The 27,358-nt window shown below is 55.2% G+C and overlaps 10 protein-coding genes across 10 annotated transcripts; 3 read left to right on the top strand and 7 right to left on the bottom strand.

Annotated features, from left to right (window-relative positions):
* Positions 1–1,028: 1,028 nt before the first annotated feature.
* Positions 1,029–4,280, bottom strand: A1O3_01467 (uncharacterized protein; the record flags this gene model as incomplete). The annotated part of the gene is made up of 1 exon (XM_007731611.1): positions 1,029–4,280. The coding sequence occupies one exon, from the start codon at positions 4,278–4,280 to the stop codon at positions 1,029–1,031; it is 3,252 nt and encodes a 1,083-aa protein (XP_007729801.1).
* A 1,810-nt stretch (positions 4,281–6,090) lies between these two features.
* Positions 6,091–7,129, bottom strand: A1O3_01466 (uncharacterized protein; the record flags this gene model as incomplete). Its single annotated transcript, XM_007731610.1, has 2 exons — positions 6,091–6,330; positions 6,398–7,129. 2 exons carry the CDS (start codon positions 7,127–7,129, stop codon positions 6,091–6,093), a joined length of 972 nt encoding a protein of 323 aa, XP_007729800.1.
* A 355-nt stretch (positions 7,130–7,484) lies between these two features.
* Positions 7,485–9,011, bottom strand: A1O3_01465 (uncharacterized protein; the record flags this gene model as incomplete). Its single annotated transcript, XM_007731609.1, has 5 exons — positions 7,485–7,645; positions 7,731–8,287; positions 8,351–8,696; positions 8,751–8,894; positions 8,957–9,011. 5 exons carry the CDS (start codon positions 9,009–9,011, stop codon positions 7,485–7,487), a joined length of 1,263 nt encoding a protein of 420 aa, XP_007729799.1.
* A 1,442-nt stretch (positions 9,012–10,453) lies between these two features.
* On the bottom strand, positions 10,454–12,075 carry A1O3_01463 (aromatic-L-amino-acid decarboxylase; the record flags this gene model as incomplete). Its single annotated transcript, XM_007731608.1, has 2 exons — positions 10,454–11,964; positions 12,027–12,075. 2 exons carry the CDS (start codon positions 12,073–12,075, stop codon positions 10,454–10,456), a joined length of 1,560 nt encoding a protein of 519 aa, XP_007729798.1.
* A 502-nt stretch (positions 12,076–12,577) lies between these two features.
* A1O3_01462 (mitochondrial trans-2-enoyl-CoA reductase) lies at positions 12,578–13,810 on the bottom strand (the record flags this gene model as incomplete). Its single annotated transcript, XM_007731607.1, has 1 exon — positions 12,578–13,810. The coding sequence occupies one exon, from the start codon at positions 13,808–13,810 to the stop codon at positions 12,578–12,580; it is 1,233 nt and encodes a 410-aa protein (XP_007729797.1).
* Positions 13,811–14,331: 521 nt separating this feature from the next.
* Positions 14,332–16,206, top strand: A1O3_01461 (uncharacterized protein; the record flags this gene model as incomplete). Its single annotated transcript, XM_007731606.1, has 1 exon — positions 14,332–16,206. The coding sequence occupies one exon, from the start codon at positions 14,332–14,334 to the stop codon at positions 16,204–16,206; it is 1,875 nt and encodes a 624-aa protein (XP_007729796.1).
* A 532-nt stretch (positions 16,207–16,738) lies between these two features.
* On the bottom strand, positions 16,739–18,304 carry A1O3_01460 (uncharacterized protein; the record flags this gene model as incomplete). The annotated part of the gene is made up of 1 exon (XM_007731605.1): positions 16,739–18,304. The coding sequence occupies one exon, from the start codon at positions 18,302–18,304 to the stop codon at positions 16,739–16,741; it is 1,566 nt and encodes a 521-aa protein (XP_007729795.1).
* Positions 18,305–20,985: 2,681 nt separating this feature from the next.
* A1O3_01459 (uncharacterized protein) lies at positions 20,986–22,707 on the top strand (the record flags this gene model as incomplete). Its single annotated transcript, XM_007731604.1, has 1 exon — positions 20,986–22,707. One exon carries the CDS (start codon positions 20,986–20,988, stop codon positions 22,705–22,707), a length of 1,722 nt encoding a protein of 573 aa, XP_007729794.1.
* Positions 22,708–23,125: 418 nt separating this feature from the next.
* Positions 23,126–23,918, bottom strand: A1O3_01458 (uncharacterized protein; the record flags this gene model as incomplete). The annotated part of the gene is made up of 2 exons (XM_007731603.1): positions 23,126–23,573; positions 23,650–23,918. The coding sequence occupies 2 exons, from the start codon at positions 23,916–23,918 to the stop codon at positions 23,126–23,128; spliced, it is 717 nt and encodes a 238-aa protein (XP_007729793.1).
* An 830-nt stretch (positions 23,919–24,748) lies between these two features.
* Positions 24,749–26,396, top strand: A1O3_01457 (succinyl-CoA ligase [GDP-forming] subunit beta, mitochondrial; the record flags this gene model as incomplete). The annotated part of the gene is made up of 7 exons (XM_007731602.1): positions 24,749–24,799; positions 24,851–24,931; positions 24,995–25,067; positions 25,114–25,213; positions 25,266–25,811; positions 25,865–26,204; positions 26,262–26,396. The coding sequence occupies 7 exons, from the start codon at positions 24,749–24,751 to the stop codon at positions 26,394–26,396; spliced, it is 1,326 nt and encodes a 441-aa protein (XP_007729792.1).
* Between the last annotated feature and the right edge of the window lie 962 nt (positions 26,397–27,358).

Raw genomic sequence — 27,358 nt, 5'->3', positions numbered from 1 at the left:
TCCAGCTCGGCTGAGACATGAGAGAGGAGAGCTACACACACTTTCACCAATGCCTACGCCTACACCTACCTACCTGCCATTACTGTCTTGCTGTGTGGGTCAGGGTCAGGGTCAGGGTCAGGGTCAGGAGATGGAGCAGTTCATCGCACCCCGCTGGGCCTCGAAGCTCGACGCGAAACCGGAAACCGGGGTCTGTTGCCTCATCCTACTCTTGCAACCTGATCCAACAACAACATGAAGGTAGCACTCCACAACATGAAGGTAGCACTCCTACAACCTGAAAGACAGCACTTGTACGATACCTACATCAGGACCGCGACACTGGCCGGCGATCATACAGCATCACCGGACTCGAGTACCTCGGGCCTAGCGATTCCGATTCCATGATGCTGATGAGCTCAAAAATCATACATACATAAATCGACAAGTCCAGCATCCAGCATCCAGCATTCCACCATCTCGTCGAGTCCAAACTGCGCCGGGCCCATCAATCGAATCCTAATCCTACAATCGAATCCCAATCCCACAATCGAATCCTAATCCATCAATCCCCAGCGAGTGCGACTGGCGGCCATGCAACAATGCTCCAATGCTGCAAGCCAGCCCGGCAATCTAGTGATATGGGGTATGGGGTGCGGCAATCCAGCGATATGGGATATGGGGTGCGGCAATCTAGTGATATGGGACATGGGGTGCTACAATGCTGCAAGCCAGCCCAGCAAACTAGCTGGCCATCCCGTCTGGTTGATTGATATTACAAGTTCACGAAACACATACAGATGTCGTGCCCAAGGTGCACTCTACCTAGACTAGACACCTCGTATGGGAGCAGTTCGCATAGTGGAAAGGCCGTGCTATCATTAAATTTAAACGTAAGCCTAAGCCGAAACCGAAACCAAACCGGTCTGACCGGTCAGCCCGAAGCCTTCTTTTCTTTCAGCGGTCAGGACACCTTCAGTCTGACCGCCTGAGTATTCTTTCTTTCAGCGACCAGGACAACTTCTAAAGGGAGCCACTGATCAATAACCCTAACCCTCAGACTGAACTTGGCCCATTTTCCATTTCTCTCTCACTTCTGCATACCGTGCAACCCTGCCCAGCTTGTGCAAGACGTCCATGTTGTTGAAATGGTCGTCTCTCGGCCGGACAGTCCCGCCCAGATCCCTCGTCGCATGACCAGTGTCATCGCTCAGTCCGTCGACGATAATACTCCATTCAGCCACGGTGGCGCCGCTGCCGCTCATCGAGCTCGCCGTGGCCGTACCATTGATCAGACTGCCCCAAATCCGGAGGGTGGCGTACCGCGCCGTATAGACGTCCTGGCCACCCGACACGTTGTAGGTGGTGATGTTTGATTCGACGGGGCCAATGTCATTGATTTCAGTGGCATTGTACGCGTTGGTGATGCGGACGCGGTCGTTGCGCGCGACTTCCACCACGCCCCGCGACGTGTTGGCGGCCAGCCCGCTCGGGTTGTCCAGGGACTGGTTGTGGAAGAGGACCGAGTAATTCCACGGCGGAGCCTGGGCCCAGTCGAAACGCAAGCCGGTCACGCGATGGCCGACAGGCAGCTCGACCGTGATGCTGGCCGTCTTGTTGGCCAGCGCCGGCTGCCACTTGGTGCTGGCGGCGCCATCGACCGCGGCGATCGGGAACTGGCCAGGCAAATAGTCGTCGGGCGAAGTGACGGGCAGACACTGGGCGACATTGCCCGCTGTGGTCTTGATCTGGCCGATCCGGCGGTTGGCGATGGTCACACTGCCGTTGGGCGCAAGGCTGTAGTTCGCCAGCGGCGGCGAGCCGATGGGGCCGACATGCACAGGGATCGGGACTGTCGCGTACGTGACGTTGGGTACGGCCCCTTCATCCGGAATGACGCTTGCATTCCGGCTCAGCACCGTATGCGTCTGATTCGAAAAGGCAGAGATCGGCCACCCGTGCCAGTAGAATGTGCGGTACCGAATCTGTGGAATCTGGGGTGGTAGTGATGGATCGACATGCAGGATGTAGTCCGGGATCAGACGCAAGCCCAGATAGCCAAACAGCACAACCTGGTGTGAGCCTCCGTGGCCTGTCAGGAACGGGTACGCCGGATGTGTGTTGCCGTTGACGGTCCAATTGTCAACCAGCTGCTCCGATAACTGGTACCACGGCGCCCGTAGGTACGGCTGTGTCGAGTAGTGCTGGTACGTGTAGCTCGAGCAGCCCGACGGCGAGACCTGGTTGGCTATGATGGCGAAGATGGCGTACGTCATGGCCGGCCCGTTCACCGATTGCTTTCCTGCGTAGTAGTCCAGGTCGCTCAACGAGCGCTCGGCCGTATAGTTGTCTCGAGTGAACGAGAGTGGATAGGTGTTGAGGACGACGTCCGCTTGTTTGACAGACGTGCTGCCGTTCATGCCAGGATACTCCAGAATCACGTCGGCCTCGTTGTCTCGGGCCAAAAATACGTTCGCAGCCTGCGACTCCCAAGTCGCGTTCGGCGTGCCGTTGAATATGCTCCGGAACATGTTGGCGTTGCTCAGGTGGGTCGAGATCAAGGCCATTGTATACCCGCCGTTATCGACATGGTTGGCGTATTCGTCCGGGTCCGTCATATTGCGCAGCCACCAGCTAGACCCATTCTTCTCGAGCAACTCCGAGTAGAGCGTGGCCACTGAGTCATAGATCGGGAACAACTCGTCGCGGAAATAAGACGTGTCTCCTGACGACGCCCAGTAGTTGACGAGTTCCAAGCCGATGTCGCCGTTGATGTGGTATTCATAGTCGAAGCACGGGCCGGTCGCCGTACAGTTGCCAAACCGTCCACCGGTCCAGGAGAAGATGGCCGCGTTTGAGGAGAAATTCGTGTGGTTCTGGGACGACTGAAAAGCCGTCTTTACATTGCGCTTGGCCTGCTGATACTGCCCGAGTCGATAGTTGGAGATTCCCCTTGCAGCTGAAGGAAACGCCGCTACCAGGCCCGGCTGCATCCAGATGTCGGCGTCCCAAAAGATCTGTCCCGCATATGAATCCGAACCTAGTCCTCCCACGGCGATGCTGTGGCTGTTGATGGAGGCGTTTCCAGCGGCTGCCACGGCACTGTCGGACAGTGTATTCTGGAGTAGGTGGTATGTGTTTGCCACAGCCGTGATGGCGGTCTCGATAATATACGGATCATCGGGCAGAGTTCCATTCTCCGGATAAGAGAAGTCGTCGATCGAATCGGCGGTCAAGTCTTTAGCCCAGGCTTTGACATGACTCTGTAACGAAGCGTTGTACCCTGCTTTCTGTGCAGCGAGGGCTGCTTGTCTCGCAACGGCTTGTGGATGAGCAAATCCGTCGCTCGAGGCAATGCCGACAAATTTGGTGAATGTTGCGACTTTCCCGGCCTGTAGAGTGACATTAAAGCCGCTCGCGATGGAAGACTTGTTGCTACCCACGTAAGGCCGATCCCCAGTGGCCTGCTCGACCGGGCGAATAGTTGCGCCAGTGCTAGATAGTCCAGCGTAGACGTAAGCAGTCACGTTTTGGATGCCATCCGGTTGGACCGAGGTGAAGATGAGTCCGCCGTCGGTGCCTCTGTCTCCCGGGGTCGTCCGCACGGCACAATCCCCGTTCAGTACATTTGTGATGGTGAGGTTGGTGGTTCTTGCAGCGGTGATGTTCAAGCTGACCACCGCCTGGTTGATGTAAAGCTTGTGCGCAAACATTTGGTATGACACATTGAATGAACCATGGCCACTGGGAGACCAGGTGAACTCCCAATTCTTCAAACCCCTCTTCAGGTCCAGGCTCGATTGAAAATTGCTGATTGTCGAGCTGTTCGTTGACGCGGCAAGATAGTCATCTCCGCCTAGATCAGCAACAATGCCCGCCCAATGAGGGATTCCACTGATGACACTGTCCCAACCGTATTGATCGAGCCATGGAAAATTGCTTCCGTTAGTCGTCGCCTGCGAGTCCCAAAATCCTCCGATAGTAGCGAACGTCTGCCGTCGACTATACAGAGGCCAGCCATTGATGTTGTCGCCGTCCACAGGGGTGTCGATTTCGAAGAATGGCCCCAGAGACGCTACGTTGATTCCATGGTAGCCGTTCGCAACTGTGACCCGAGATTGGTAGTGGCCCTGGTCGAGGTTGGTGGTGGACAGGACCCAGCGGGCATTGTCCCAGGTGACGCCGTCGAACCGGGTCTTGTACACGGCGGACGACGCAGTGCTAGCTCCAGCCTGTATCGTGGAAGATAGGAGCGCAAGCAACAGGAGGCCAATCAGGGACAGATGTTTCGTGCTAGTCATCTAGATACCGGGCGTCAGTCCGCTGCAGTTGGGCATACGGTGAGATCCCAACCTTGATTTAACAGGTCGCAGCTGAGCGAGCAACTCGGAATGGTGAACATGTACGGAAACCGACCCAAGCTCTTCCTAAAATAGTGTATGCTCGAGTTACCGCTTCCTGCTTCTTTCTAAGGTGTAGTGAGGCCGCGGCCGAGCGACATGGACTTTGGGGTGGGTGAGTTGGCGATTGCGCAAAGGTCAATAAGGTAAGTTGGCGATCGCGCAAAGGTCAATAAGGTGCGCCGGCTCTACAATTGAAGGCATCAGTCTTGTCGACATTTTCACAAGCCGCAGCCTCCCCTCCATCCAGGAAACCGGCCAGTGTGCCTGACCAGGCAGACTTTTCACCCAAGTTACATTGACGACCTCGGTCCAAGCTCGACTTGTACGGCTCATTGGCAAGGTATTCCATGGTTACGCAAGTGGTGTACTCGTTCATAGGCTCGACGGAAATGCCTCCTCCGCCTCCGCCCACCGCCTGGTCCATGCCGGGGAAGGAGGCCCTTGAAATGCAACGTCATTGCGGGAGGGAGGATGTGGGATCAACAGGATGAGGCAGCGATTCAGAGTTGAACTTTGATGATTGACGGAATCGAGGAAGCGAGTTGTGGGGAAACGGCCAGGGCGCAAGGGCAGCTGGATTCTGGGGCAGCTTACACCGCTAGTGAACGCCACCGGTGTCATCTCAGCATCAGCATGCACCAGCATGCACACCTGACATTCCTGCTGCAGAGGAGAAGGGTCTGCCCGATACGACGCTGGAACTACACGCCCCAAAGCCCCAGACGGCCCGTGCGCCTCTATTGGGCTTTTTGTACCTGGCGATTGTCCGTGCTGCTTCCTCTTGCTGTTCACGGTATGGCTGGACCAAGATTTGGTCTGTTGGACCTGAGGAGTTCTACGGAGTATTATTACTGAATCATCACCAGGGCCGCCACCAATTTTCAGGAACCTGTTGTCCGAACCTCGCAGAAATCATGTTCGCCGTCGCTAGAGCTGCCCCGCCACCTCCTCCCTTTCAGAGCGTCGAAGCATGAATCAATTCAAGAGCAGGAGACGAGAGAACGATCGTGATCCTGGCTAGGCCAACAAAAGCGGTAATAGATTCGAGGCCATGAACAAATGTGAATGTGTGGGACATGGTCCTCGGATCTTTCCTATGCAAGATGGCTTCTGGCTTCTGGCTTCTAGCACGGCTCGGGTGGCCTGTTACACAGTCTAGCCAGGGTTGTATGGCATAGCACGACATGCCGTAGGGTATATTCAGTAGAATCAATCCTCTCCGCCTGTCTTTTTGTCTGCCCGGTTGGCTATTTCGGGGATTGATCCTGAATCACAGCCTGGGCGTGTACCGAATCTCATACCGGAGGTAGACTGCCACAATAGCATAGCATCTCGTGCAACCAGCATGTGAGAGGCCATATCAAACCTAATATCTGACCGTTGAGGTTCTGATTGCTCTATGCGGGCTTTCTTGACGCCAGAGCGCCGCAAGAGTTCGTCCTGGAACCGCTCCCCTTGGCAGATTGAAACACAAGAGCTGTATACTATGTCTGTGACACTGACATAGGCTCACAGGGGCGATGACAGTCGCCTCTCCATCTTGCATAGCTCCAGGATGATTCACCAGTGCCATGACGCAGGGCTGTCAATATCTGGACCAACAAGCAGATGATACCGCTCAACGGGGTGCAGGCAGTCTCAGCACTGGCGTATTTCCGACTATGTGGTTAGCAGAGTATGTCGCCAGCAAGGTGTGCACGCTTCATCTTCAATCGTTCCCGTCTCCGGAATGCTCTGCCCCAGGATCGACCCGCGGCCTGTGTCCACTTCGTCGCCGACCGGATTGGTAGCTTTCCGAAGTGGTGATGGCCTTCTCGCCGACATAGTGTTGACCATCCCACTCAGTTTTGCAGATAGGGCATGTCTGCGAGCGTTGCATGCGGAAGAAGTTCTGCGTGCAGATATCATGGAGACGACAAGAACATTCGCGGCGTGGACACCGTTGGCCCTTCACGGCGAGTTAGTCAAGCGCAGGAACCCGACCGCGCATATCGATTGTCATGAATCAATCTTACCACTGTAATGATTTCTTTGCACGCATGGCAGAACTTGATCTTGTCGCGCCTCTGGCCATCTTCGTCCTCCTCGTTGTATGTTTCGACCAACCAGCCTTTCAACTCCATCAACGCCCGTGGGCTGAGACTGTAGAAGCCCAGCCGGCTTTTCTCCAGCCAACCTTCGTCCAGCAACTTGTTCAGCATGGCCTCGGCATCCCTAGCACCAAGCATACCGGCGGCGGATGGCTGGGTGGCATTTTCATTCCCATCTTGTGTTTCACGTCGGTTCTGTGCCCGGCCCACCTGGATCGCCTCGATGCCGCTCAGACACATGGCTTCGCGCCGGCCCTTGTTGTTCTGGCCGTCGAACATGGCATCCAGCAGTTTCTTGACATAGATGATCTCGTCCGCGGTGTACGTGGTGGCCAGTTGCGTCAAGGGGTCGCTGGTGGTGTTGACCAGGCCGTACACCCGTTCTCGCGTTTGCTGGTGGAAGGTGCTCCGGATTTCGAGGTCGAGGGGGGACAGTTTCCGGTTGGCCGCGGAGATGTAGTGGTTCAGGTCATCCACCGTGATATCTTGAGCCTGGACCTCGCGCCCGTCTCGGACCGTCGAGATGGCTGCGATGACGGGTTTGGCCGTCTCCAGGGTGAGGACGCTGCGCGCGAGAAATGCCTGCAAGAACGCTCGGTTCGCATCGGTATAGCCCCCCATCGACATCGACACCGGCATCGGGCCCAGGTCAGCCATTTCGTCCACGGCACCAGAGGAGGTGAGAAGTGAAATGAAAATCGCTGGCCCGCAGTTGATGCACTCAACCGTGAACATGAACCACTTTACGCGTGGTTTGTTGACGCGACGGAAACTCACACCCAGTCCATCCGGTCTAGGAAAGACGGTGACGCCGCCCTATACTCCATACTGTCTGTACACGTCCTTTGACTACCTTACCACTTTGCCGACCTGTGTATACAACTACTTGGGTACCTACTTAGAGCCATGTCTCATCTGTATGTGTCTCATGTCTATTTATACCATACACTATGTCCGAGAGGTCCATTAGCAGAGAAGATACTGGCTAACGCTGTCGTCGTTCCGCCACCAACTACAGATTCCGCACCTCCGTCTCGAATTTGACCCCGACTTCTTGGAGGCGGTCGATGTACGCTTGCCCAAGACATGCTGGTGTGTAAATTCCCCCCGTCAACCTCGCGCTGTCATCTTGCAAGAGTGTGCCTGCGGCCTGGGCGAGCAGGGCAGCCGTAACTAGAACGAACGTTGGTGAGTGTTGAATTTCCAACATTGGAGGAATGCCACCGCGGTTGTGATAGTGACTGTGACTTGGACTTACGATAGTACATGCTCCCAGTATATGAAAGCTTGCCGAAGACTTGGTTGCGGGTGTTTGTTTCGTGATCAGGCTCAGCAACTGCTCGGAACTCGATGTACTCCTTCTTGGCCTTTTCGGTGTCCGGCCCATCCCCGGGCTTGAAGACAAGCTTCCTCGCCAGTGCTCGAACGGGGGATAGCAGGAGAAGCAGAGCACCGATGATCAAGCTATAGTGCATCAGGATCCCTGCCACAGGATTTCCGGCCTTCATCAGTTCTCGGTAGCTGAAATTAGGCCCGTAGAACTCTTTCTGCAAGCTCGGCTCCTGCTTGGTTAAGCCCCAGGTGCGAAACACGATTGCCGCATTGGCTTTCCCGGTCGCGCTGGTCGACAGCAGGCCAAGGCCTGGCACCTTGGACAGCCCCGTGACGGACGACCAAAAGGACTGTTTGGGACCGGCATGGTGATTGGCGACCGGGGACAGGGCATACGGCTCGATGGACTGCTTCAGCACGTGGAGAGGAAACTTCTCAAAGAGGTTGAGCACGGTGGCAAATGTCCCTCCAGATGGTATGGAGCTATCGAGGAAACGTTAGCCATGCTTTGCTCATCAATATATCCCGCAGTCCCGCGTAACTTACGGAAGCTCATGCAGGTCCATCACGACCTGGCCTATCTGGGACGAAAGCCTCGAGCGGGCCTCCTCCGCTAGCTTCCAGGTGAGCAGATCTGACGGTGCCGATTCCATGGCGCATTGAGGGAACATGCAAGCACCACTTGCCTTGGCCGCAGCCTCGTATTTCTTGATCATGGTCAACGTCCACGGGACTTCGGGCGTGCAATCCAGGTAATGGGTGCCGGTCTCGGCACAGGCCTTGAATGCATGTTCTCCAAAGAGCGCATAGGGACCGACCGTGGCGATAAGACAGAATGTTTTCCTGGCTAGCGCACCGAGGTCCTCGTCGCTAAGGCTGCAGACTTCGATCTCTGCATAGGACATTAGTCGAGTGCCGTCTGATACAACCTCGGGGTCAGTGCTACCTGGTGGGATGCGATCCGGCGTCAAAGTCTTGCAGTGTGAGACAAGTTGCCCGAGTTTGTCTGCTGACCGACCGGCGATAGCCCATTTCAGATCTGGGGGAAAGCTGGTCGCAATGTGCTCTACTGTCAAGCGACCGGTATATCCTGACATGACGGTAATCAGCGCATGATCATAAGGCATATGTCAAGAAGGTTGACGGCCGTACCTGTCGCTCCAAAGACCACTAGATCATACTTGCGACCATGTTGCTTGAACGGCATCTTCTTTGTCCTTGGGATCGACGGCTAGCAACAGACGCGAGCGGGATACAAGAAGAAGGAAGGGGTGAAGCAAGATATAAGAACAACGAAAAGGTGAAGCAAAAATGTATATATGTGTAACGATCAAGATACATGAATAACGAATATCTTCTTGCTATTCTCCAGACCTCTATTCAGAAGCAAATCCTTGCAACTTGCAGGGCCAGGCTCGTTCTTTTATACCACTCCCACCAAGGGAGTGGGTGCACTGGGCTTCCATAGCCATACTAGAAGTCTTGATCGAATATGAGATTGTGCAATATCAACTGTGCAGTTTCTGTGGTAAAAGCTGTCGAGCACCCCGATTATTTGGTAATCGTGGCCACGGTGAAGATGAAGCGGAACAACTTAATCGTGGATCGGACAGATCGATTGCCCGATTCCCGCTTCCCGCTTTCCTGGAACTCCACTTAGATCTTCCAATTCCTTTTTGAGCTGGCCCAGGCCACCAATAGTGGTGTTCAAGTAGACACGCGCTGGTCACCAGAAGGTAAAGCGTTGGCTTCTTTAGGCGAGAAGACACGCGCTGGTCAAGGTAAAGCGTTGCGAGATGAGATCGATTGTACTACCTTAGTACTAACATGTAGGATACAGTATCCGTGCTCTATACCTAGAACATAGATCTGCCAGCCACGACTTGACTGCACATCCAATTATCGGATTAACCCTAACCCTGAACCTAACCCTAAGTCTGAATTATTGGACCTAACCCTAACCCTAGATCGTGACGCTAGCCGCGCAACGCCGCTAGAAACAAAGCAAAAAAAAACACTGCCACCTCGATTGCTGTACATGTACTCTACTCCGTGCGTACCTACCTTAGGTAGGTAAGGTAGATGATAGGGAATTCAAAAACAAAATGCAACAAATACAAGACCCAAAAAGGCAAAAACAATCAACAGTCAGGATTCCCAAATGGTCACCCACTTCAGTACTAACTGACCGGCATGAGGCTTAAGTACGGCTGAGCGAACGGGAAGCCCTGTATTCCTCATCCTATGGTCGATTGCGGAAGAAATTGTGGTGGGTGTAATATATATCCATAACCAATGAAAGGGAGATACTATAATATATCTGTGTATAGGATGTCACGGTTGACCTAAACCGTTACACCACCACGGTCGACAAAAAGGACGAAGTAACTAAGTCACGAGTGATAGCCACTTAGTGTATATAACCGTCACATAGAGAGAGAGAGAGGAGATACTCATATATCCATATACACATAAAGAGTGGCATTTCTATCCATATATACAGAGAGGAGATACTCGAATCTATTTAATATGTTCATCTGACATCAGCCTTGTTCACGCAGATCTATCCCGCCTGCCCGTTTGCTGGTATTGTTGTTGACGCAGATCTATCCCGCATGCCCGTTTGTTGGTATCGTTGTCGACGCACATCTATCCCGCATGCCCGTTTGCAAGTGCATTGGCTCCCGCCCCGTCCCGACTGGCCAGCACCTCTTCGGTGGTCTGGACGATGGCGTCGAATGCTGCTCTGACGTACTTTTCCTCGGCATTGGGGTTGCCGCTGACGACGCGGATGAACGACTTGCCATCGGAAGTGCTGCAAGTCAGAAAGACCTCGCCGCGTTCGTTGATCAGGTCGCCAATGTGCTTGGACACGGCGTTGGCCTCGGCCTCGGCGTCGGCGGCGCTCTCCAGCCCCAGGAGCGAAGGCTTGACTCGGAAGCAGGTGAGCGCGAAGGCGGGCTCGGTCACCAGCTCGAACAAGTCGGACCGGGAGCGGACGAGGTCGGCAAAGACCTCGCCGATGCGCACGCTGTTCCGGATGTGGTTGCGCATGCCTTCCAGGCCGTAGGTGCGCATGACGAACCAGATCTTCAGGGCGCGGAATCGACGGCCCAGCGGGATCTGCCAGTCCCGGTAGTCGGTGACAAGCCCGCTGTCGGTGTGTTTGTTGGCGTAGTAGGCGGCCGACACGGACAGGGCGCGGGTCAGATGGTTCCGGTTCTGGACAAACAGACATGACGCGTCGAAGTTGACCAGCAGCCACTTGTGCATGTTCATGTTGAACGAGTCAGCCACCTTCATCAGCGGCGAGTATTTGGCCGAGTACTCCGGGCAGATCAGGGCGGCGCCCGCATAGGCCGCGTCGACGTGCACCCACAAGTTGGGGTGGGCGCGCAACACCGGCGCCAGTCCCGCGAAATCGTCCACCGCGCACGTCGACGTCGTGCCCAGGTTCAGCGTGATGTAGTACGGCTCCAGCCCTTCGGCCTGGCACTGGGCGAGAGTCGCTTCGAGCTGGCTGGCCTGCAGGGCCATCTGGTTCTCGAGCTTGGTGGCAATCGACCGGTAGCGGGTGCCGGCGATCAAGGCGCCCTTCTGCGTCGACGAATGCGCCTGGTCAGACGACAGCGCCACCAGCCGGCCGCGCAGATGGGCGATCCGGTCGTCGCGTTCGGTCGAGCCGGGCGCCAGGCCCTCAGCGTCGCACTTTGCGTGCAAGTATCGTTCCCGCGCAGCAACCATGCATGTGACAATGGCTTCGGACGCCGAGCCTTGGATGGTTCCGCCGCCGCCGGAGGCTGACGAGCTCAGGAACTCTTGCGGTAGGCCGAGCGCCTGCGCCAGCCAGTCCATCACCACCGTCTCCAGCTCCGTGCACGCCGGGCTGCAGAGCCAGTTGAACGCGGGCGCGGTGAAGGCGGCCGAGTACAGCTCGCCCAGCATCGACGGATACGTCACTCCGGCCGGGAAGAAGGCCATGAACTTGGGTGACTGCCAGTGTGTGAGGCCCGGCACAATCTTGGACGCGATGTCCGCCTGAATCTCACCCCATGGCTGCGGCTCTTCGGGCGCCGATTGCGGGAGCTGGGGTGCCAGGAATCCCGGCTTCACGCTGGGCAACACCGAGTATTTGGTGATGTCCTGATTGTATGCAATGACTAGCTACGTCAGCTGGGTCGCTCGCTGTGCCTGACAAGCTCATGCTTGAGGCTGTACGTACTTTCTTCGATGGCCGCGTGCGCGGCCTTTCTGAATCCATCCGCGTCCATATCTGTTCTTGTCGATCGGCTCAAACTGCGGGAGAAGATGCAACCAGAGAAGAGTGGGTTTCGCAGTCTACAGGATGATTGTTTGAACATATATACACTTGAACGATCGTCTGCTTCGCGGATTTAACGCTCGCAGATACGGGCAGTGAGCGCGCCACCACTAAAGCCGACAGTCGTAGTCTTACCGATGTGCGCCCTTCGTGTAGAGTGGTCGGCTCTGTTCTCGATGCTTTGCGAGAGAACTCCGCCGCTGAATAAGACATAACATGCGCTGCTGTAAGATTTTAACCTGTATGTTGCGGCTGTGATTGGTCGAGTGGCTAGAGCCTTGCCACAGCAGGGTCGGCTACTCCCTAGTACAAGCAGAAGCCGTACGTAAGCAGCATGCAGGGAAAAGGCTGGAAAGGTATCGATATATTGATTCTATGTGTACAGCGGCCACCTGACAGGTCGTATCCTGTTCACATCGACCAAGAAAATCGGCTGCTCTGCACCGTGCTTTTTATGCCTCATCAAAAACAAAAACCCCCTTGCCCGGCCTGAAGCCTCCCAGGGTGCCTTGCACGGCCTTGCTAAGTGTGTCGACCTCGGTCTTCCACCCCCAGCGGCATTCTTGCACCGGGATGTCCTTGAATTTGCCCTCCCTTGTGAGCCGAAGGACGTCATCAACCGTCTGCTTCTTTTGATCAGGGTGCCGATCACTCCATTTGCTCACCCAGAAGCCATTGAACCTGATGTCCTTGAAGATCAGCAACGAGGCAGGAAGCAATAGAGGCTGTTTGCTCATGGCACCATAGGTGACCAACGCTGCTCCTGGGCTCAGGAACTTGGCAAGGGCAGTTGCATTTTTCCCCCCCACACAATTCAGCCCGACTTTGATCGGTTCTCTTCCGCCCTGTGTCCATTCCTTGATTTGATCCTTGATCCCCCGTCCCGTCAGTTCTTCCTCGGTGATGACCTTGGTGGCACCAAGGTCCAGTAGGTCCTGACGGAGCTTCTGTTCCTCCTCTTTGTTTTCTCGTCCCCGGATGACGTTGATGCTCTTGATGCCCCATTCTCGTGCCAATTGTATGGCGGCCCGACCGACACCGCTATTGGCCCCGTTTTGAATGAACCATTCGTCCCCTCGGAACCCCCACTGGGCGAAGTCTAGGAGCATGCGGTAGGCGGTGCAAGGGTTGACCGACACCGTTCCCACCTGTAACGGAGTCAATCCTTCTTTGTTGTCGATCTTGAGCAACTGGCTTTCATCAACTGCCATGTGTGTCCGCCATGTTCCCATTCCCGTACTCTTCATGATGACCCAGTCCCCTCGTTTCAGGTCCTTGACGCCAGATCCAGTGCTAATGACTTCGGCAACTCCTTCATTGCCAGCGACTGCCGAAGGTTCAGAGGTCCCGAGTGCGATTGTCATTTCAGGTTTTGCAGGATACACGCCTTGGATCTGATTCACGTCTGCGGGGTTGATGGGGGCAACGAGGGTGCGAAGAACGACGCTGGTCCCGGCCGCGGGAGATATAGAGTGGCGGTGCAGAGACAAAACATCTTGAGGCTCCCCATATTTGGAATAGACGAGGGCCTTTGCCTGGGTATAACCATAGCTGCTGATGGTCCGTCTGCTGCCGACGGCATATCTAGATAATCTCTGGCTGTGCAGACATAGCGGTCGACTCTGAGTTATTATGGTGCGCAAGCTTGTCCGAAAGGAAGACTGAAAGCAGGAAGACGAAGCCATGTCAACTGTACACGGTCGAACAAGCGCGGACTTTCACGGCAAGCATATTACTCGGCCGGTGGAAGATGAGATTCGACCAGCATCCGACTTTGCTCGGTTCGGCGACACGAGCTGCGATGTCATAGCTCGGGGGACCTTCCCTTTCTGGCCTGAAACTCGGGCCTCGCAGGGCCTGGCGTCACGTGGTCTCAGCCTTGTCACGTGCACTCTATGTCCCTCCCCGATCATGTCCGGTGTTTCAGATTCGTGGCCTGCAGGTCTTACAGCAAGAGGCGCAGGCCTCCGCTCCTCCAGGAAGAATGGCGCCCCTGGGGTGAAGTTTAGATGAGTCGCGCACTCGATATATCGCGCATATTCCCAGGACACGGCATGAGGGAGTGACAGACGTGAATCTGGAAGACGAAGCCTGCTGCCCCTCTTGTTCATCGCACTCGGTTTCCGACGGCCGACTCTGAGAGTTCTGGCGTCATTAGACGACATCTGTCACGATCGTTGCCCAGCCCTGGATCTTGCTGCGGAAAATGAACGTGGAAGAGTTTCGACATGAACGTCTGAAGCTGCCGGGAAGTTTTATGCGGCTTCTGCAGATCCAAGGTGGGACGAAGAAGGATGGCATCAGTTTGCGTATCACACAATATGCCGTCCACCGACGACCGCCCTACGCTGCCATCTCCTACACCTGGGGCAAGGCCGGGGAGACCCGACAAATCCGAGTTAATGGCCGTCTGTTCCATGTTCGGGTCAACTTATGGAATCTGCTGCTTCACCTGCGACAGCGGGGGGAAAGTCGATTTCTGTGGATTGACGCCTTGTGCATCGACCAGCAGAACCTGGAGGAGCGCAACTTCCACGTCCAGCTGATGGGCAGCATCTACGAGAAGTCCGACAAGGCTATTGTTTGGCTGGGCCTCCCGTCCGAGGACAGACGACAGGCGCGCGTCATGGACTTCATCATCGAAATGGCCGCGTTTCGACGGGAGCACACCTCCATGGCGTTCCAAGAGACGTATCTGGGCAACCGGTCGCCGCAACGATGGACGAATCTGCTCGAACTGTGCAGAGGGACCTACTGGACACGGACCTGGATCATTCAGGAATTCGTCCAGGCAAGCAAGGTCGAAGCGCTTTGCGGTACGGCAAGTCTGGACTGGAACCACTTTGAAGAGGTTGTGCGAGCAGTCCAGGAAGTCTTATCTACCGCGCCGACTCCGTCGCTACCGTCATTTGTGCAGCAGTTCACGCAGACCATTCCGTTCCGACTAACGTCACGCCGCCTATCGCACACCGAGTCCACGCTGGAAGAGCTGCTCGCCGAGTTTTACGATTCCAAGTGCGCAGAACGCCGCGACAAGGTCTACGGCGTGCTGGGCATTGCCGACGACTGCGGCCTCGAACCCGAGACAGGTCTCTTCCGGGGCCCGCAGCCAGATTACGCAAAACACATTCTCGAGGTGTACTTCGAGATCTTCACGTATCTGCGCCCATCCGCTACGCGAGAGAGACTGTCTGTGCAGGCTGCACGCCTGGCTCAAAATGCTCTTGAGATCACCCAGGCCGACGTGGCGACCTACGTGGCCCTTGCGACCAAGGATGGACAGGACACGTCCACTCTCGACACCAGGTTGGTCGAGCTCAGCTGTGCTCTGGTGCCGGATTACGTGAACACCATCGACCTGGTCCTTCCAGGCTGGACAAGCCTGCGCGACCTCCGCCAGCGGCTCGAGCAAGTCGACTGGGCCAAGTACGTGGGCCACCAAGTGAGACGCAAGACGTCGCGGCCGACACCGTTGCAGCGGAAATCAAGCCCTGCGCCGCCTTCTACCGGGGCCAAACAGACAGAATACATCCGCACCCCTTTGCCCACCGACTTGCTCGACAACGTGCTCCACGCCGCCGAGCACAGCGACGACATCCGGCATCTGTACAACTACCCGACATCGCTGGGCTGCCGGGTTCCCGTCGAGCACATTCTTCTCCACCATGAGGACAAGCAGCGGGCGAACAACCCGCAGCTCACGAAGCCGTCGGTCATCATCGAGTCGAATCCCACTCTAGGCGTCGATCCGGTCCGGGTCGGGTTCGCGTGCACCGATGCCCGCGCGGGCGATCTGATCTGCCAGTTCCGCGGCGTCGATGTCACGCTCATTGCCCGCAGGGTGGGCGGTGGTGGCGCTGGCTTGAAGCTGGTTGGCCGTGCTAGGATGGTCACTCATCAGGCCTTGAAGGAAACTCATGCTCATCCTGGATGCAAGGCCGGCCTTGGTCCCGGTGCAGACAAGCAGTGGTCCCGCATCGTCTGCCCACCCGAAGGAGGTCAGCCCAGCAACGGGAATGAAGAGCAGTGGGAGTTGCACACGGATCCAATCAGTCTGTGGGAGGTGCTCGAGGGAGGGTGAATTGGAGCCATTGATCCAGGAGCAACTGACGACTAGCGGTCCTCGAACTAAGAATAGCTACCTCTCAACCTTGGTGCATATCCTCCGTAGATTCAGTCCGCGTAGGGCCAGGCTTCCCTGATTCCCCCCACGTCCACTGCCCAAACGGCTCGTCATACCACACGCTACCAGTCCATGGCGGCCCTAAATAGTCCCGAAAAGGTGATTCCATCCCCAGTGCTGTCTATCCAGCATATTTGGGCAAGCGGACGGATTGGGATGAGGTATCTAGGAGGATATCGAGGAGATACGGTACAGACGGACAGACGGGCCGGCTTGCACCAAGCAAAGCACAACGCCAGGAATATTGAAAATTTGCCTTGTGAAAGGCGAGTGCCAGAGCATGGAGTGTGGGAGACAGACTTTTCCATACCTGCATACTAGGCAGACCGCGGTATGAGTTATTGGATCATATGCATCACAGAATATTCTAAAGCAACGCCTTTCGTCAATCATGAAGGACATTTACAATCTGGGGAGACTCAGGTCAACTTTATAGCGTGACGTCCATGGTGTCGTCCCCGTCATCTCTTGCTTCTTGGTCGACAGCCATATCAGCATCATCCTGGGCGGCGCCGCCCCGATTCCTGCCCGCCACCAGCTCGCGTCGAACCTCCGGCCCGATCTCCCTGTGACCCCTCACGAGCAGCAGGTCCAGCAACGCCTCGCGCTGATCCTCTGTGATTTCATTCCGGTAGGTCTGCGCGAAGACAAGCAGGCTCTGATGCCATAGGACCGGCAGCTTGGCCTCCTTGGAGCCCAAGCCTGCGTCCGTATCGCTGGGATCTTTGGAGGCTCGAAAACGGAGGAAGTGAAACACGAGGGCGTCGACGACCTTGTACGGCAGAGCGTATTTCTTACCCAGGAGGACACGGATGAACATGTTCGCGGCGCCGGCGGCTTCGCTGTTGACGTTCGACGTTTGTTCGGCCGAGATCTCGCACAGTCGCAACAGGGCGGCCGCTGAGTGCAGGACGGGGATCTTGATCTTGGCCAGCACGGACGACACGATGTGTGCTTCACGCAGTGTGCAGCCCGACTGGACCAGCGGGAATAGAAAGCCCTTGAAGAAGGCAGAGGGTCGATAAAAGGTGGCCTTGAGGGCGTTGTACAGATGCACGTTGAGTTTCTTCGTCTCTTGGATGTCGTCCCGGACGCGGTCGAGGAGCACCGTCTCACAGAAATGTTGCCCTGTGGCAGCAGGGGCCGAAATGAAGATTTTCGTCGCTCGATACACTGCGTGGGGAGTCCAATTTTCGGGCCGTGTAATGGACAATAACTCCGGCCATTGTGGGAGGGTCGGAAGTACTTTGAATGGTTTCGGGAGAGGTCCAGACTTGTAGCGAGTGAGAAGCTGGCCAACTTTGGTGAAGGTTTCGACCACTTTCATGGGTAGCTCGACGGCGTCGTCTGGCGGGCCGGATCCCATGAATGCAACTTGTCGTTGGCCCCCGTCATCGCGAGACGCTTCCAGGGCTTCTTTCTCTGCGATCCGACGCAGAATGAGCTCTGTTAGATTCGTGGCATGGCCTGCTTCTTCCTCTTCTTCTACCGGTCCAGAGGAATCTCGTTCAGGCTGTTGATCCGCTGTCGTCAGCTTCGCTATCGAGGGTGTGAAATCGGCCAGCTCCTCCCCGGCCTGGAGAAATTTCTTGTACACTGCCATATCTTCCGGATCCACGTCCTCGTCAACCGCGGTCTCCTCTTCCTCGGGCATCCACTCCTCATCTTCCTCGTTGTATGATTTTCTCACGCCGCCGTCTTCTTCATCGTCATCCTCTGCCACAAATCTCGAATCGAAGCCAAACGCTGCGTTCGGGGACAAGAACGACTGGGCGGCAGCGGCTCTTTGGTCTTCGGCATCGTCGTCTGCAAGGTCCTGTGCAATGGCTAGGATTCTCCGCGACGACCGAGCGTCGATGTATTCGTCGCCTCGAGCATTCTCGTCGGATCTGAACTTTCTCTTCCCAGAGATGGATTTGGTCCGCAGCCGACCACCGGAGGTCGCGATATCGTCCTCGAGAGGGTTGTGCCGTCGTGCAGCGGTGGTTTTAGACATTGTAGTTCCTACCCGTCTTCGCTTTTTTTGCGGTTGTCTGCGACAGCTACGAGTGGCAGGCCCAACATGTAGATTTGAAGAAATGGCCGTGGCTGTCAAAGGACCAAAAAATTATTGGAGTGCGGGCTGCGATGGAATTTTACGCGGGAGGGGCTTAGTCAGCCTCGGTAATTCTTGCCTTTTCATTCTCGACGACATGTCTCCTGTGTTCACGACAAGGCGACTCGATGGCAACCTCAGTGATCCAAAACGACCGGAAGAAGCCTTTTGGGCCTTGGCCATGTCTTCATCAACTGTCCATCTAGCCCGAGTTTGACCCATAAATCCTGCATAGAGGAGGGTTGAACCGTACAGATATCAAAAGGAACGGCTAGGTCTTGAGATGAACACCAAGGATGATTCGGTGGCCATGACTGTCCCCCTGACGGATCCCGGTGTTGAGAAAGAAAAATGGATGCGGCTTGATGAAGATCTAGATAACAACCACGCTTCCCATAGCCGTATGGTTTTGGAGGAGGCTTTTTGTCTCATTCTCGCGGATAACTCGATCGGTCCAGCGACCTTGTCGTGGCCCACGTCGCAACAAGGAGCCATGTACTATTAGAGCGCAAGATTGAAATCAACCAAAGTACGAACCTCTTCCGGCAGGCTCCCCGAAGACTATGACCAAAGGGGCCGACAAGCTGATATGTGTAAATGAATATTGGATTGTATGAATGCCACTGACCCAGAACCAGACATATGACATGGGGTTCCAGCGTACGGACAGGAGAGTTGACATAACACTGCTCATTGTAAAGCAGCCGACAGGCCCCTAAAGCCCCTCGACTCCGCCTTTAGGCGAGCGACTGAGGAGTGATGGTGGTACCAAGCACCAAGGCCGCAGTTGGCTTTTGAACTTGGCTGACAGGAGTTTGTGCGGATGTGCTGGTGGAACCAGCAAGTGATGGCTGCACATGGATGGAGCGAGTAGCTGCTTTGGTCCGCTGTCAGGTCCTGTCAATCACAGCACGCTGTGTCGATGGTCCAGTCGCTGAGCAAAGCCGCCGGCTTGGGTCGCCCATGCTCGTGGGTCAGATGCGAGGTCAATCTGCATCCAGTCAAAGGTCCGGGGCGGTTAAAGTACAGTACCAGGTGAGTACTACAGAGGAGTACTCGGTAGGTGGCAGAGCAGGTGCTAGAGCAGGCTTTAGTTACAGTAAGAGTGGCGGAGGTAATAGAGGGTCTAGGTACCTACTAGGTGCCTAGGACTACTCAGTAGGTACCTAGGGATGGCATCCTCGGCGCGAACCAGATACCAGATAGGCGCCCTCATGGCAGAGGTGTCGCCTACTAGTACCGAGTACCTCCCTGTACCTCCCCTAAGATATACTAAATAGGTAGGCACGTCGCCTCCACTTAGGCACCGATTCAGTACTATTGCACTGAATTTCCCCCCTAAGCCGCCAGTCCTCTCCCAATAGGAGCCAGCCATGCCTCTTGCAGCCTGCATCTGGCGGCCTGCCCCTACCAAATAACATGCCCTACCCAAGACTGCTCCCCTCCCCCCCATGTTCCTCTCCTTTTCCCCTACCGAATCTTCAACCCATGTCCATTTGATGCATGCATGCATGGCAGCTATGTCCCTGTCTCGAGTCTACCTTGCCTAGTCTCGTCAGTCTATCATTCGGTATCGTATATCCGTACTGCACCTGCAATTTGATTGTCGTTTATCTTTTCAATGCCTGCCCTGCCCCTTCCTGTGTCGCAGCGGCCTCCTCCCAGAATATTGAAGTTGTAGATGTGAGCCTGTGCCGGCCTAGGCATCTTCCGTCCCTCCTGCACCAACGCCCCTCGGAGAACCTCCGCCTGCGATCCAAGGCAAGTCACTTGTCTTGTCCCTTCTTCCGCCTCAGCCATCGGTCGCCAGTCCGTCTTCTTCGCAATCCACAACATCCCTGCGCTCCCTCCCCCTTCTCAATCCGGCGCTCCCGTTCTCCTCCGGTCGAATCACCACCCACTGGCACCCTCTCCAACCCCCAACTCCCAAGCCACAAAGGATCTGCTCTATCTTGTCCCTCACACGGTCCGCGATCCTCCCTCGAACCCTCAACACAATCCCCCCCCAGTCGCCCTTTGTCAGGTCCTAGGAATCGTCACACCCCCTGTCCCCAATCGCAGCACCGTCCAGGTCCTCGATCAATCACGCGCCAGATCTTGGTGCCTCGCCGAACGCCTCGGCCTCGTTTACGCTACCTCTCCTTTTCCTTCTGGAACCCGCCCTCAGCCTGGAGCCGTAACCTACTCGCGACACCACCTTCAATAGCTTTCCCACACCTCCCTCCCGTGCCCTCACTTCACGGTGGACATCAGAATATCCGATCCGAGATCAACAAGATCACGTCAACATTCGTGCATCGACCGGGCAACTCTTCGTGGTGCGTCCTCCTTCTCCCGACCACACCTGCGCCGAGCAGCCTCAACTGCCAGCCAGCAAGCCAGCCAGCAAGCCAGCCAGCAAGCCAGCCAGCCAGCCTTGAGCGCAGACCACCCCCGGAAAACGACCTGTACCCTCCCAGGTCCTCCCAATGTGTGGTCAGCTCCACTCACCGTGCGAAATATTGGTGCCTTGCGTGCCTGGGAAATAGGACCTCCGTCCATGCACACCAGAATTCACGAAAATAGTTTTTAAAAGGAGCATCATGAGTACCCTTCTTCAGTCGACCCCGAGAAATCTTTTTAGCCCTCCTGTCGAACCTTCACCCAGACCGAGATCCATGGCTATCCTCCCCCAGAACGACGATACATCGCCCAAATCGACCCAAGAAGATTCGATACAGATAACCTCTCCGGCTCCTCCGAACATGGGTCCTCCTACCCAGGGCAGTCCAGAAGTGGAACAAGGGAGTAACGCGAATGGAAACAAGGACCACACCTCTAGTTTCGCAACCAATGCGCCGTCAGGAGCAGTGGGAGCTTCACAAGGACCCAAAGTTGTACAGACTGCCTTCATTCACAAGCTCTACAGTATGCTGGAGGATCGAACCATCCAGCATCTAATCTCGTGGTCCAACACCAACGAGAGCTTTGTCATGTCCCCCTCAAACGAGTTTTCGAAGGTCCTGGCTCAATATTTCAAGCACACCAACATCTCGTCCTTTGTCCGGCAACTCAACATGTACGGATTTCACAAGGTCAGCGATGTCTTCCACACCGGATCCCCCGAATCCGCCCTGTGGGAGTTCAAACACGGAAACGGCAACTTCAAGAAAGGCGACTTGATGGGGCTGAGAGAGATCAAAAGGCGCGCCTCGCGACACACACTGATCCATCGCGATTCATTCTCCAATGCGAAACCCGGCCTCTCGCAACCAGGAACGCCGGCCGAGGTCGTACCCGATACCGATCAGCGTCTGGCGGGTCTGGAACAAGCATTCTACGATGTCCATGCCCGGTTGCAGAGGACGGAGGAAAACTACGCCTTGATGAGCTCCAGGTATCAGGCGCTGACTGAGAGTTTGGTCCGGTGTCACCAATGGGCGCACAGCGTCACCGGTGCAATTCAGACCATGTCCTCGCCCGAATCTGCCTTGTATGCAGACATCACCAGTATGCAAAAGGAAATTGCGCGACAGCTCGAATTCGTCCGCACCTTGGACATGCCGCAAGACTCGCTGCAAAATGGCCGACAGGCATACTATCCCAGCAGCGCCGCCCTGGAGCCCCCTCTTTCTCCACGTGGATACAACTATCCTGACAGCCGAAGATCGTCTGTGCAGATTGAACCCCAACATGTGGGATTGCGGCCCCCAGTACCCCCTATTCCACCTCATTTTTCCTCGTCGCCACGACGTTATGGCTCGATGAGCATCCCTCATACTTCCCCGGGCTTCAGTCGTCCTGCACTCCCCCCGCATCTACCACAGAACGCACATCCTCTGTCGTCGGTAGCGACCCCGCCTCCGCTGAATCTTGCCCGACGACACACGTCGGCTGATATTCGAGAGCATGGCTGGCCACCGGCCAACGCAAATGGGTCTCCGCATGCTTCAGGGCACTCGTCTGTGCATTGGCAGCCGTCATCGCCGCAGCAGGCACCTCAGGCGACTGGGGATCAGGCGATTCGAGACCAACTAGCTCAGTACGAGATCAACGGTCCCAGACGACAGACCATCACGGCCAATCAACCGACGCCTCCACTCATTTCCGAAACCCCTCCAGCCGGACTTGGGGTGGAGAATGTTTCCTGGACGTTGGGTGGGAGTAAGTTTCCTCGGCCGAACTTTGAATTGCATTCTGCGCCCGCCACGCGCAGGGGAAGCATGGCGACATTGCATTCGCTGCTAAACCCTGCCGATACGGCGGAAGAAGAACATGAAGACGAAGGTCTTAATGAGGACCGCAAACGGAAACGAATGCAATGAACCTTTGCCATATAACAAGAAACAATTGAGTAGATAATGAGACCAAAAAGCAGGCGTCGGATGACTTCTTCAGCATGAATCTGGAGGCGGCTACTTCTGCGACAGGCCTGTGTAATTACACCTCGTGACAGTCGAGAAAATTATTGGACAATGCACGACGAGGACTGGCGTATTCCGTTGGGAGGTTCTTTTGGTTGTGAAGAGACGTGATCCAACTCGGTCAAAGAGGGACAAACCTGCACAGTCGCATCGAGATACCTTGTGTATATTTTGCATAGCCCGCAGCTTTGGCTCTGCTGTTGCCCGACAAAGGGATCAGGAACAGCTGCATTGTCCATATCTCCTCACCCCATAAGTGCGCATGCCTCGCTGCTCAATCCTGTCAGATCCTCAGCCATGGCAGCCGGGGCTGGCTTGTTTAGGGGTGTTTTGCTATCTTTTTCTTTTTCTTAGCAGCCCTCGATGCCAGCACCTCGTCCAGATAACTTGAACCACGCTTTTTAGCCGTCCGAGATGGAATAGGCGAAGCCACAGTCAGTGCAGGACTAGTCGTCCCATCTGCCGCTGGAGTGGCAGTCTCGGACATCGGGTGCACGGACTCATCGTTCACCGAGGAGGACGCCGTCTGACCTTTGCCCTTGCTTCTGACCTTACCGAGTCCTGACCGACCTTCTTCCTCATCTTCGCTATCAATGCGCTTAGAAGACAAGGCTTGCGGTCCAGGTCGCGGCCGGGGTTTCGCCGTGACATGAGAATTGTTGTGTCCGCGGAGTAATTGCTTGCGCAGGAACGCAGTAGTTTGATCGGAATTGCGAGACGAGGTGGTCGCATTAGTAGCCGGTGTTTCTTGGAACCCTACTCCGCCACTACAACGGACAAAGTCAGCGCAGTCATACAAGAAACCCACCGCACCGCACCACAACAACACAACACAACACACACTCCGGGATGATGGAGTCAGAGGGAGATGTCACCCACTTCTCAGAGTGCGGAACCGCGGTGGGGCCAAACAGTTCTTGTTCTTTCTGTAAGGCATCGTCCTCGTCGGCTTTGTTATCATCGTTGTGGTTGTCGTCACCGCCGCCACCAAAGGCACCGCTTAGCCATGATTTTGCGAGTTTTGCAGCCTCTGCATGCAGAAGAAGAGCTTCATTGGCAGCGACATCAGCCTCCTGGGCTTGGCTCTTCGCCGACTTGGGGCCCACGACCATCCCGCTACATCTCCAGCAACTGAGCAATAGCACGATGAGTGGCGGTGTGGTGCGCAGCAATGCAGTGCAGTCGCCATGGTCCGCGCCATAAATTTAGAGGGGCTGAAATGGAAGGTTTTCCGATATTTACATAACAGCACCAAGCCGCCTCCTACAACGGATGCGTTGAAGTGATATTCTATCCAATCCTACGGAGTACTCGTAAAGACTGTCTCATGATCGTTTTCTTTTGAATTGTGACTGTCATATCATACATGCAGCCTCAGATATGAAACCTGGCCTCCTCTTCTACTCCACGTAGGCGGCATAGACCGACTGTTATCAAAACAAGGAAATATTGGGTCATGGTCAGGATTGAGACGTAGGCTCATCAGCGTCTAGCAAGAACGATAAGAAGGCTTGAAGTATACACAGTATCTCCGTAACACGGACTTTGCATAGGAGGAGCAGAGCCGAGCATTCCGGTTTCAAGTTCTGTGAATCAGTACGAAGTACCTGTCGCCTAAAGGCGGTTGGTCCTAGCTTTGTTGCAGTAGGAGGACATGTAGAAGGACCACGGCTCGCCGGGACTGTCGACTGTCGTGGCCAGCGTAATGTCAACTCTCAGCCCAATAGTGAAATCGTAGAGGAGAGACAATCGGAGAGGTCGTGAGCAGCGTCTCTAGAGCGGCAGGGTCGGAGGACGCCAAGAACCTCGGCCGGCTGAACTTGCTGCTTGCTGCTTGCTTGCTGGCGAGTTGACGATACAAGCTGCGCCGTATCTTTTGTCTGGTCTCGTTCCAGTCTTCCCACCTGTCCACGACCGCATCCTGCATCAATTCGTGGACAAGATGTTCAAACTGGGTCGCTCCAGCTTGGCCCCGGCCTTAAAGGCCTTCAGGGTATGTTGAACAGCCCGCCCCTGACGGATTGATCCTGACTGCACCTGACAGGATACCCCCATGCGGAGCTCAATCCAACAACGGAGGAACTTGAGCATTCACGAATACCTCTCTGCGAGACTATTGAAATCTGTACGACCGCGTCCGAGCATCAAACCTTCCCTGACCCTAAACCACGGCTCTAACCGGTAGCAGTACGGTATCGGCGTCCCCAATGGCGAGGTTGCCAAAACACCTGAAGAGGCGGAGGCCGTCGCGAAGCAGATTGGTAAATACGCACCTCCCACGCTCGGGGATCCTTCTAACGGTCTCAGGCGGCGATGACATGGTTATCAAAGCCCAGGTACTCGCCGGTGGCCGCGGTAAGGGCACATTTGACAACGGCTTGAAGGGCGGTGTCAGAGTCATTTACTCGTAGGTCGATCAAGGCTCCAGAGGCGACGGATGGCTTCTAACTTGGATGCAGGCCCACGGAAGCAAAGATGTTTGCCGAACAGATGATCGGCCATAAGCTGGTCACCAAACAAACCGGCGCCCGGGGCCGTGCCTGCAACTCCGTATACATCTGCGAACGGAAATTTGCACGACGCGAGTTCTACTTGGCCGTCCTCATGGATCGAGCCACCCAGTCTCCCGTCATTGTCGCTTCGTCGCAGGGTGGTATGGACATTGAGACGGTGGCCAAAGAAACTCCCGATGCCATCATCACCACGCCCATTGACATCAACGTCGGGGTCACCGATGAGATTGGCCGAAACATCGCAACTGAACTCGGCTTCAGCGAACAGTGCATCGAAGACGCCAAAAATACTATCCAGAAGCTGTACCAGGTCTTCATGGAGAAGGATGCCACGCAGATCGAAATCAACCCTCTCAGCGAAACCAGCGATCATCAAGTTCTGTGCATGGACGCCAAACTCAACTTCGACGACAACGCCGAGTTCCGCCAAAAGGAGATTTTCAGCTGGAGAGACACTTCCCAAGAAGATGCGGACGAAGTCCAGGCTGCACAGTACGCTCTTTCGCCCCTATGCCTGACCCAACCGGCGCTAACCAGGTTTCTAGGCACGGTCTTAACTTTATCAAGCTCGACGGTGATATTGGATGCCTGGTCAACGGTGCTGGTCTCGCCATGGCCACCATGGACATTATCAAGCTGAACGGTGGCACGCCCGCCAACTTCTTGGATGTTGGTGGCGGTGCCACTCCTGAAGCCATTCGGTCGGCATTCGAGTTGATCACCAACGACCCCAAGGTCACGGCGATCTTTGTCAATATTTTCGGCGGTATTGTCAGATGTGATGCCATTGCGCAAGGATTGATCCACGTGGTTCACGAGATGAACTTGAGACTCCCCATTGTGTGTCGATTACAAGGGACCAACATGGAAAAGGCGGCTGAGCTGGTAAGTGGCGACTGTTTCGGGGCTTCCTGGCAGAGACTGATGCTATCTTCCCAACAGGTCAACAACTCTGGACTCAAGATCTTCTCCATTACCGATCTGCAGGACGCGGCCGCCAAGGCGGTGGACTTTTCCAAGATTGTCAAGATGGCCCGGGATATTGATGTCGGAGTCGAGTTTTCTCTTGGTATCTGAGCCCCCAACTGGCATGCGGTCGATGGTTGATAGTCACGCAGGGTCACGTCCCTAGCACCTTCTTGTACTCGGCATGCGGCAGAGGTTCCAACATGACCGGCTCGCATCTGAATTTTAATTCGACACTGATGAATTAGTACCGTCGAGTTGAGGGATCTTGACTCTTTCCGTCTTGTGCTGTTTGTTCTTTGCACGATACGGCTCTGTTTGGGTTACAGTCAATTGAAAGCCGAGTAGCTGTACATGTAGTACGAGGATCTACGGTCGAGGACCTGCCGTAACCTGCATCTCCGTCATCTACTGTACCGTTCACGCAGTGTATTATGTACAGTGTTGGTGTACCACTGACTGCTGCCGTTCTTGTTCTTCCCATGATGCCACGAAGAATGCAGACGCAGATGCTGTAGACTTGATTACAGTGGGAGATGCTAAATGATAAATGCCAGATGCCAGATGCTAGATGTTAGGTAGGATGGCTCGATGCCATGCCTGAGGCTGCGGCCTAAAGCAGCCGGCGTTCCCGCCTCAAAAGAAAGGGTTACTATTCCATACAGCAGCACCTGTCAACTCGGCTCATGCACGAGCGACTACAGCAGCAAAAATAGATTGGACCCAGACAGTAGATAGCAACACATCTCAACTCGAAGCCTGCAGGCACCAGCGACCACAGCAGCAAAAAAGAACTGGGACAGCCCAGCAAAAACAAATTGGACACACGGGGATTTGAACCCCGGACCTTTCACAGGCACATTTCAGTAATTAATGCGAAGCGAAAATCATACCCCTAGACCATGTGCCCGATGCAATCTGGCTGCCACCAAATGATGTTGACCTGAGAAAATTTGCGACCACAAATTTGCTTGATTTGTGGCGTTTATAATATATAATCTTTATTCAAAAGGCCCCTGTGAAATCTTTGTGATAGGTGGGGATATATGGGAACATGCATGCCCAAGGTAGGT

Source organism: Capronia epimyces (genome assembly GCF_000585565.1).
Source record: "Capronia epimyces CBS 606.96 chromosome Unknown aczIQ-supercont1.1, whole genome shotgun sequence".
NCBI classification, from domain to species: domain Eukaryota; kingdom Fungi; phylum Ascomycota; class Eurotiomycetes; order Chaetothyriales; family Herpotrichiellaceae; genus Capronia; species Capronia epimyces.
This window is presented reverse-complemented; position numbering and strand designations above follow the sequence as displayed.